Source organism: Gekko japonicus, unplaced genomic scaffold (genome assembly GCF_001447785.1).
Source record: "Gekko japonicus isolate JY-2015 unplaced genomic scaffold, Gekko_japonicus_V1.1 scaffold3774, whole genome shotgun sequence".
Taxonomy (NCBI): Eukaryota; Metazoa; Chordata; class Lepidosauria; order Squamata; family Gekkonidae; genus Gekko; species Gekko japonicus.
In genome coordinates this window covers 116,796-126,892 of record NW_015174958.1, presented here as the reverse complement: position 1 = coordinate 126,892, position 10,097 = coordinate 116,796, and the positions used below count along the sequence as shown (strand labels likewise).

The 10,097-nt window shown below is 46.6% G+C and overlaps 1 protein-coding gene across 1 annotated transcript; it reads left to right on the top strand.

Annotated features, from left to right (window-relative positions):
• The first annotated feature begins 6,161 nt into the window (after positions 1-6,161).
• Positions 6,162-10,097, top strand: LOC107122107 (ubiquitin-like protein ISG15). The gene is made up of 2 exons (XM_015425138.1): positions 6,162-6,219; positions 8,781-10,097. Exons 1-2 carry the CDS (start codon positions 6,217-6,219, stop codon positions 9,294-9,296), a joined length of 519 nt encoding a protein of 172 aa, XP_015280624.1. The 5' UTR covers positions 6,162-6,216; the 3' UTR covers positions 9,297-10,097.

Sequence of the window (10,097 nt, the reverse complement as noted above, 5' to 3'; positions counted from 1 at the left end):
CTGCCACCTTGTCCATATACTGTTCACAAGTGCAAACAGTACACACCTGCCTGCCATATCCACACACACAGTATGACTATTGCTCCTCCTGCCTCTTCCCGTCTTAGTCATTCTCTTCTCTCCAACAGCACGTGGGCCCATCTGTCCCTTGCCTGCATGTTCTGACAATTATATGCATTTCCAAATTGGAGGAATGTTCATAAACACTTCATGTCATTTGTCAAGCCCAGTGACTTGAGGAAGTTTATTTCAGCTCAGTAACAACAGCACATGCACCCCAAAGAGATGAAGGTTTTCAGAGACACTCTATTTAATTTACTTTGGGTTCCTTTCTTTCTTTGCTCTTGTTTATCTTGCACGGGGGGCGGGGACTGGAAAAATATTCCTCACAATTCTGTGATTTAATGTGGTGCCTTATTTGTTTCCCTACTTCTTAAAAGATGGTCCAGAGCTGGTTCTGATCTTTGCAAATGTTTATGTGCCACTGAGCACTGTATTTGTTTAGCTTGTTTAAAAGTAATGAAAAATTTAATAAAAGAGTGTTGTACAATATGAGATCTCACTGCCATCCTTTGTCAATCCAGATAATCTAATAAAGGATGTGTATGTGCCACTGAGCACTGTATTTGTTTAGCTTGTTTAAAGAGTAATGAAACATTTAATAAAAGAGTGTTGTACAACATGAGATCTGACTGCCATGTTTTGTCAATCCAGATAATCTAATAAAGAATAGTGTCCAGAGTGTTGTACCCTTGTGGCTAGATGTCTGTAATGTGCTCTATGGGAGGGGGCTGCCCTTGAAGACAGCTCAGAAGCTGCGATTAATACAAAATGTGGCTGCCCAGTTGCTGAAGGAAGCCACTAAATTCTCCCAGATTGTTGAGAACTACAGCTATAGCGGCTGCCAATTTCAAAGTGCTGGTTTGGAACTTTAACCCTCTAAAGGGCCTAAGACCAACATACTTGCCAGACTATAAAGTCTCCCAGTATGAGACCTCAAGTGCTATAGTCTCAGTACTGAGAGAATTAGGATGGTTTCCACACATCCTTGGGCTTTTTCAGTGGTGGCCCCATACTTTGGAATAGGTTGCTGAAAGCAATGTGGGAAGCCAAACTATTTGAAAGAACCTTTGGAAACTGATGTGCTGATTGTATAAATTGTTGCTGCTGGACTTAACCTTTGTAGTACTGTCTGTTTTGATGGATGCAGCACAGAAAATTTCTATATAAAGGAACATGTCTCTGTCTTGTAAGGGCTATCTGGAAACCTACATTTCGAAGGAGCACTGCCAGTTCACCTTCATATACACAATGAAATGTCATGTGTCGGGTGACTGATGAAAACGTGCATGCACACACTGGCAGATTATATGTTCTCATACACATCGCACATTATTTCAACTTTGTATGGTAAAGTATGACTTTTTAAAAAACACCAGGGCCCAGATCTGCCATTGTTGGTGATACAGAAAGGTTTTTATGGAAACCGTCAGCTGATTTTTATACCCACACAAAAGGGGGGATGCTTAGATTACCTTCAGCCTCCATCCCTAACATGGACACAAAATTTCACAGCTCCGGTGTGTGTGTCAGAGAGCTTGTACGTGTTTTGAAAAGATACAGAGAAGTCAAAACTAAATCCTCACTGGTGATGAGTCTGTCAACTGGCTCAACTATGACCTTCCTGCAAGAATCGTATTTTTCTGATGGCTAAAGGTGGGCCCAGCAGATAAATTGGTTTAAAGTTTGTAAATCTGAGGGATTTTTTGAGGAGAATCTTTGTGAAGAATTGCCTAGTAAAAGGGGCATAGTGTGCCAGGCTGGTGGGTGTTGGGTGGGGTAGAACTCAGGGGTGGAAAATGGTCAGTAAAATCAGTAAAAGTCAGTTTTTTCATCTTGGTCAGTAATTTGTCAGTTTTTTTAAAAAAATGGTCAGTAAAGTCAGTATTTCTTTGATTTTTGTGAGTGAAGTCTCTGTTTTTCTGTTTTCATTACTGCATTTTTTGGGAAACACGATGACTTCCCAGTGAGAAGACAGATTGTTCTCAGTTTAGTTATGAAGTACTTTAAGGATGTCAGGATTCGTGATGCTTCCCCACACCGAGTCACTCGTTCTTAGTCTCGGAAACAAACACCTCAGATTTTAGACGGGCCGGGTGTTTCCGCACACGCGGAGCCTCGCCCTCAGAAGGAAGATCGGCTTTTTGGGGCTTGGCCCTCTTTCTTTCTCTCTGTGCCTCAACCCGCGATCTCCTCTGAAATCGTCCCCGGTGTTGTTCGTTTCCTCCTTTTATTATTTAGCACACTGACTTATTACATTGATTCGTAACACCCTTGTTTCTCCCGAAACCTATGTTTCAATCATTCCCCTTGATACACGTGTCGTCCCTTCTCCCCTTTCAAACATCTTTTCCTCATTAACTCTGTGAGGCTCGGTGGGTATTTAGAGTCTGCCTCCCCCACCCCCTCGGTACCAAGGTAAGGCCCCTCTGCTCTTTACCCGCGCACGCCCCCCACTTGCCCTGCTGCGGCTCTGTACGAGAGATGTCCCTGCTCCTCAGATTGCTCCCACAGCTCCGGTCCTTCAGGGCTGTCAAAGAGCTCCTAAGAGTAAAAGTGATTTGGTGAAATCTTCCATAAAGTATAGAAACATAATTAACCTCTTAAAACATGAGACAATGAAAGTAGAGGTGATGGATATTGTGGGATTCAACAAAATATCTACAGAAGAGCTCTCAGGCTAGAAGCACAAAATGAAAACCACAAAGATGGAACACTTCCAACTAAAAGCCTGGATAAAGAGTAATATTTTAGCCTGGAGCCAGTGTACCTTTTCCAGTTTTATGTAAGTTTTAATGCTCTTCTATGCTTAAATAAAGGTAAATAAAGGAGCTGCGGTGGCTCAAGTGGTTAAGACGCTGAACTGCAGGCTGTGGAAGGTCGGTAGTTCAGCAGCTTGAGACCCGAGTGTGCCACATGACGGAGTGAGCTCCCATCTCTAGTTCCAGCTACTGTCAACCTAGCAGTTCGAAAGCAAGAAATTGCAAGTAGATAAATAAGTACCACTTCAGTAGGAAGGTAACAGCGTTCTGTGCGCCTTGGTGTTTAGTCATGCCGGCCACATGACCATGGAAATGTCTTCGGACAGCGCTGGCTCTTCGGCTTTGAAACGGAGATGAGCACCGCAACCCTAGAGTCGGATTCGACTGGCTTTCGAGCAAGGGAACCTTTACCTTTACCTTTCTCCCCAACGGGGACCCAAATCAGTTTATATATATCATTCTCCTCTCCATTTGTATCTTCTCAACAACCCTGTGAGGTAGATTAGGTTGAGCGACCGCTACTGTCTCTCTAGCCATCTTAGTCCTCGCTTCATCAGCCGCAACTCCTGGGTAAACCAAGGAGCCAGCCTAGAGTGAGGGCGCAGAGGGCGTCAGGGAGCGATCTCATTGATGGCTGCCAAGAGTCATCTGTGCCAATCCTCCACAAGCTCATCTAATGAGCCACCAGGGGGCATCGGATCCCGCAGGGCTATTTGAAGCCACATAGGGTCCATCTGGCTCAATGGGCAAGCTGAAATCTGCTCGCTGCCCAAACAGAGTTGGAGTGAAACATTCAGATGGGCCTTCAGGGCATGATGGTCTGACCATGGCACTGCTGAGGCAGTGACCCGGTCCACTTTGACCCCTGCCGCAAAGATCAGCTCGAGCGTGTGTCTGGTCCGGTGAGTGGAAGTCGTTACATATTGAGAGAGTCCCAGCGCCACCACGGATGACACTAGGTCCATCACCTGAGTGGAGACCACATCGTCCACATGGACACTGAAATCAGGAAGGACAATCGGTCTAGGGTGTTCCAATGTCCAGCCCGACACGGTCTCCACCAGGAATGGCAGGCTGCTGGCCGGTTCTTTTTTCATCAAAAAACCAAAGATAAAGCACAAGCAAAGACAAGTCTTACCTTACAGTAATTATGTTTTGTTGTCATAATTATTACTTTATGTTTGGTTTTTAATATGTTTTCGCTGTTTTATTATTTGCAGTATGTGATTATTTTTAAAAGGGAATCTTTTTGCCTTAAATTTTGTACAATAATGAAAACATTGTTCTTGGTTCTTAAAAAAATTCAATAAAAAGGTGTGCAATCCTTTTATCTGGGTCACATCTAACTATGGGGCTGACTATGGGGATGGTGGTGGCCAGATAATAATCATTTTTTATGAAGTCCTAGTTTTACGTTTAAAACACTAGCTTATCAGTAGGCTGATATTAAATTGTTCAGTAATTTGTCAGGTTTTTGTCAGTATTTGGTCATTTTTTAAAGAATTTTGGTCAGTAAAATCAGTATTTTTGACCCTCTGACTAGTTTCTATCCCTGAGAACTGAGAGAGCTGGAGAAATGGATCTGCTTTTTGGGGTGCTGGTCAATGTTCCCTCTAAGCTGTGAAGTCTTGTGAGCAAAAATTCTACTTTGTGAGCTGCTGGCATTAAAGTTGTGAGCAAACAATTTGGCTACTGCATAAGTTAGTTTGCTCTGGAGCCATCCTTCCTGAGCGAAGGCAAAAATGTGTGAGCCGGAGGCTGAAAAACTGTGAGCTAGCTCACACTAACTCAGCTTAGAGGGAACACTGGTGCTGGTTCAACCTGTGGGGCAACAGTGTACTGTGAAATATACTGGGTTCAGGTGTGTAGAGTGATCAGCTCATAGTTTATTAGTGATTTCAGCAAGTAGAAAATAAGACTGAAAATCCCGGACCGAAGCCAGTTATGCATGCAAAAGGTTACACCCCAAACACACACACACTCCCACGATTGGCTATTTACACTACATTGGTATTCCGTTGGTTTACTCTAGGATCCCTGTCTCCTTACTGGTCTATTCTAGGATTCCTGTCTCCCTACTGGTCCATTCTAGGATCCTAGTCAGCTATTATTATGGATCTTGAAGCTCTGACCAAATTGAGCTTCAGCCGAAGTATGGTCTGGGCTCAATACATTACACTACCGCAACTGGGGCAGTACAACTGTGGGGGAGCTCCTGACATACTGCCAGGAAACCCAGGAAATGATTAAAAAGGGCAAGCCCCAGTTTCAAAAGCAGCAGCTTAGCTGATTTAGCAATGAAGGTCAGGCAAATTTTCATCAGTCAAGTGGCTAATTTATTTGTAGTCCACCTTTCTCACTGGCACTCAAGGCAGATTATAACATTTAGAAAGGATGTTATATAAACAGGGCACAATATATACTAAACAATGTGATACGACTGGACTAGAAAAATTATTAGTTACTTTTGGGGTCTACTTTGGTTCTGGTGAGTTCCTGTAGTAAGGAATTCAAAAAGAAACTACCATTTCCCAAAGCTGAATTTAAAAGTTACTTTCTCTATTAAGTTATCTGACACATTGAGTTGGTATGTCACATGGGCTCCTCTGTGGATATTTGGCTATTGCTCACATGTATTTACAGGTATCTCATTAACTAGTTGAAAGGGACAGTCAGCTGCAAATGTTTTAGTTGGAAGACAGTTAAAAGTTAATGGGTCTACACTTAGTCCTGAGTAAACCTGGGCTGTGAAAGCAGTAGAGGAGAGTCCCACAGGTTTGGGGATCCGCACCCAAGAGCATGTCATTCCTCCAAGGAGATGAGGTTTTGCCCGTTTGCCCCTTCCCCACTTTATGCTCACAACAACAACCCCGTGAGGAGGCTAGGGTGAGAGAAGCCTAAGGCCACCCGGTGAGCTCCGTGGCTGATTGGAACCCATCATGGAGTTTTACTACTTCATCTTCCCCCAGCCCAACACTGCGGCCCTCTAAGAACAAAACCTTCCAGGGACAGTATTTATTCCGTTAACGTGCAGGGAAAATATGCAGGTCTGCCGCGGAGGACACGGCGGGTGGTGGCGATGAAGGAGGAATGGAATGTAACCCATGACAAATGGATCACCGGCTGCTGAGTGCGCCGGTTCCCCGCTCAGTTTCGGACAGTCCCGTCCCCCCCATTCAGTTTCTGTTTCTCCGCCGAGGAAAAGGAAAGTGAAACCGGAGTTTTTCCAAAACAGACTTGCGGTTCTGTTTCATCAGCGGTCCCGCCTTGCTGATGACGTTCGGAAAACAGCGCGCCTATAAAGGGCCCCGGAGCGCTGCGCAGAAAGCAAGCGGCTGATCCCTGGGTGAACAGAGAACTTCCAGCCTCGCCTCCTCCTCCATCGGTCCTGAAGATGGTAAGAACAGAAGGCAGCGACATCGCCGGGGGAAGGGGGGTTTGGTTTGGTTTGCCTTGCCTTGCCAGCTGGACGGAATCGAGTGGACTGCTGCCCCTGTCCTGGCGGCTTTCAAAGCTTCTGGAGGGTCAAAAACCGCTTTGCGCAGTGATTGTCCAGGAGCAGGGAGGGGTGTGGCGGGGGGGGAAGGAACTTTTGCTCAAGAGACCGCGGGTTCGGAGGCCAGGCGCCATGGGGAGAGTGGGGAGCAATAACTTGTGCCTTACGTCGTAAATAGTTCATTTCTGTGACGGGGAGGGGACGGTTCTCTTCTTGATGGGTGACTCTAAAATGTCAAAAAGGAAAGAAAAAACCATGGCAGCATTCTTATCCTGTGAAATGCCTGTCCTCATGACAGGGAGCGGCCTCGTTGGCCCCTCTCTGTGGGAGGTGGCATTGCCCCCCCCCCCCCCGTCTTCCCTCACCCACCGGCTCCCAAAGGCTGTGCTCCCTGAGGCACCTGGCCTCCCTCATTACAGAGCTGCCCATGCCTCCCTCTGTTGCTTCATGCGAGGGGGGGGGGACACAACAGTTCCCACCTTGTCCCCACCCCCAACCCGAGTCATACATCACACAGTAACAGGTAAGTTGTGGGTTCTCGGTTTCTGCTCATCCACTGCCTCATTAGGGTCAGGACTAGGCTCCACACCGAAAATGGGCTGCAGCCCCCCCCCCTTCTGGGCCACTTGTCAGCCTGGCAGAGCCCCACCATGGGCACTGTTTGGGGAGACACAGCCTGGTATTCCCCAATGATGCTCCCTTTGCAGTTTCAGACCAGGAAAAGGGGGGGGGCGGAGAGGTTTGAAGTCTTTTCTCCTTCTGCAGTGTGGTCCAGGTCCTAATCTGGCACCATATGTGTAGGAATTGAGGAGAACCCATGACTCAGAGGTGGTTGTCTTTCATCTGACATAAGGTAGGGACCCAGATCCCACCTGTGTATTCTGCAATGTGTGAAGAAGCAGCTACTTAAGCAACAGGCAACATCTTCTTCACAGGTACTACCCCAGGCTGCTGTAAAACCTTATATTAAAAACATTTCACCCATCCACACACCCCGAAGGTGTTTTATCAGTGTTCCTCAAATTTCCCAGCCTGCTGTTGTGAGAAGAAAGCTCAGCAGCTGTGGTCTAGTCGATTTTACTTGGGAGGAACCCCTTAGGGCCCCCCTAGTAGTGAAATGGACTAGACCATCTGGCGGCTGTCATCTTCTGAACAGTTAAATAGGCAAAGAGATACTTGTAAGTAATTGCCTGTGATGAAATGTTCTTCCTTTTCATGCCGTAGTGAACAAAATTTGGTGTGTGTGTGGAACCATTTTGGGAGTTTCTGGAAGCCTAACATGAAAACGGCACCTCATTGTTTTACATTAATATTTTTTTTACAAGGTTGTGATAGTGGTTGTGGTGGTATCTCCATGTTTTCCAAGCAGCAGCTGTAGCTATCAGGGTGTGTGTGCCAACCCCAGTCACCCCTTCCCCCTAGGGAGATGCCAGGAGCACGAGCCGGACTTTGGGTCTGGAGCCAGAGTGCCAGCGGTGGCTACCACAGGGTGGCTCCCACTTTCCAGACATTGTGGAACTGCTCCCCCCCTTCCCCAAGCCCTCTCCATGCTTCCCCTTGAAGAAAGTGAAAGGGGGGGGGCTAACCTTCCATCATTATCCTGTTCCTCACAACCACTCGGACATGAAAACCTCCCCAGTTTGAAGAAAGTGAAAGGGGGGGGGCTAACCATCCATCATTATCCTGTTCGTCACAACCACTCAGACAGGAATCTCCCCAGCAGCAACTAAGGGGAGTGGGGATACAAAAGCAGAAGGTTAACAAAATTTAAAAAGTTAAAAAAGCACCGCGGCACAGCCAAGCCAGCCAGCTCCCTGCAGGCTGTGCTGCCCTCTCCCACCACTCGCTCACTGCTGCACAGCTGCGATAGGGCGGACTTAAATTTTAAAACATTTTGGATGACACCCCCTTCACACATCACAAGTGATGTTCCACCTCGCTTTAGCAAAGTGCGGTTTTTTTAAATTGTAGCTGCAGAATAAATGCACTGGATGGTGTAAGACTGCAGGCACAGCAGGCACAGAAATCTGAGGTCAACTTTAAAGGCTTGACAGCTGGGATACTCTGCAGTAAGATGTGAGTGCAGAAAAGGCCATGGACTATTTTGGCTTTAACGCTCAGAGAATCCTAAAAATTGATGTGTGTTGGGTAGGGGCTTTTTGGCATCCTAAAACTACAGTTCCTAGGATTGAGGGCATAACCCAGTATCAGTTCATAGTATAGATATCCTATAACTGGCCATATCAAATTGTTGCTGCTGTCATGCCCACCGGAGAAGGCAGTCCCCTTCCCAATCAAGAAATGTCAAAGACTGATCTGCTCTGAATCACGTCGATTCCATAGCCACAAGAGTACAAAGTGGTTGTGTCCATCCGAGCTGCAACAGGAGGATGTTGTGTGCATCACCCCCTTCTCTGATTCCCATGCCAACTTTCCTGTCTTTTGCTGTTTCCTTTCCTCAGGCCTTGTGCTTGAATGTGAAGCTGCTGACGGGAGAGATGCATTCCCTGAACATCACTGCTAGCAGAACCATCTGGGATCTCAAAGTCCAAATTGCCCAGAAATCAGGGGTGCCACCATATCAGCAGAAACTGACCTGGCAGAGCAACCTTGATCTGCACGATGGGGCCCTGCTCTCTCAGTCTGAGCTGAAATCTGGAGATAGCATCATGATGTTGGTAAAAAATGAAGAGTCCATTACCATCTTCCTGAGGAATGACAAAGGCAGGACCAGCACGTACATGGTCATGCCTTCAGACAAGGTGGACCACTTCAAAACCCGGGTTCAGCAACAAGAGAACATCCAGGCAGAACAGTTCTGGCTGACCTATGATGGGAAGTCTTTGGAGAATAGCCACAAACTATCAGATTACAACATTGCCCCACACAGCACCATCTACTTAAATCTGCGCCTGCGTGGTGGCTGGATTGGCCAAGATGGCCTCCTGAGTTTCTCTCAGTGTTTCTCAGATTTTTGAAAATCTTCTTGATTGTAGGTTTTTGTGTGTGTGGGGGGGAGGGACGCCCACTTTCATCATTTATTCCAAAAGTGATGTGCACAGATTCTTGTATCTAGTCACGCACATATAGCCTGTTGCACACAAATATCTGTGACCTGGAAGTAGCCATTCCAACCGTGCCATGAGAAGAGGGTCGGAGGCTCTCTGGCCTACTCCTAAATTCTTGCTCATGGAGGCACCTTAGAAACTGTTTCTTCTTTCTAAGGCTGAAATTAACTTAAACTTCTTGCCAGTATTGTCTCTCTTGGGGGGCCTGAAGCAGAAGATGGGTCGTGGTGGTGCCACTTCAGCAACTTTCTTTCTGTTCACTGGGCACCAGCTGGTTCCAGCTTACTTTCATCCTTCTCTCCTTTCCGAGGGGTGACAGCCTGGCAATCAGGTGCAGATCAGTGAAGGGCTGTAGCCAGGACCACCCAGTGCACCAGGGCTTGGCTGAGGAAGGACACGTCTGCCTCGGAATACTGTCTGTTCCTGCAACTTTGCGCTGTTCCAAGTGTGCCTTCGAGTAAGGCCCACCCCACAGTGTGCAAACCACTGCCTAGGAGAAACTCACCTTTTCTAAAAGACAACAACAAAAAACGTGTTAGTATTGAATTTTTCTCATGCAAGCCAAACAAGATGGTTTAAACGTCTTCCCCGCCCCCCTGTTTAGTCCTATTTAAGTGCTTCAGTATTTTAACTCTGTTGATGCTTTCCTTGTGGTGTTTGCTCCATTCCTGTGTTCTGTTCAAGCTACCCTTAGCAGTTGGTATTTTAATA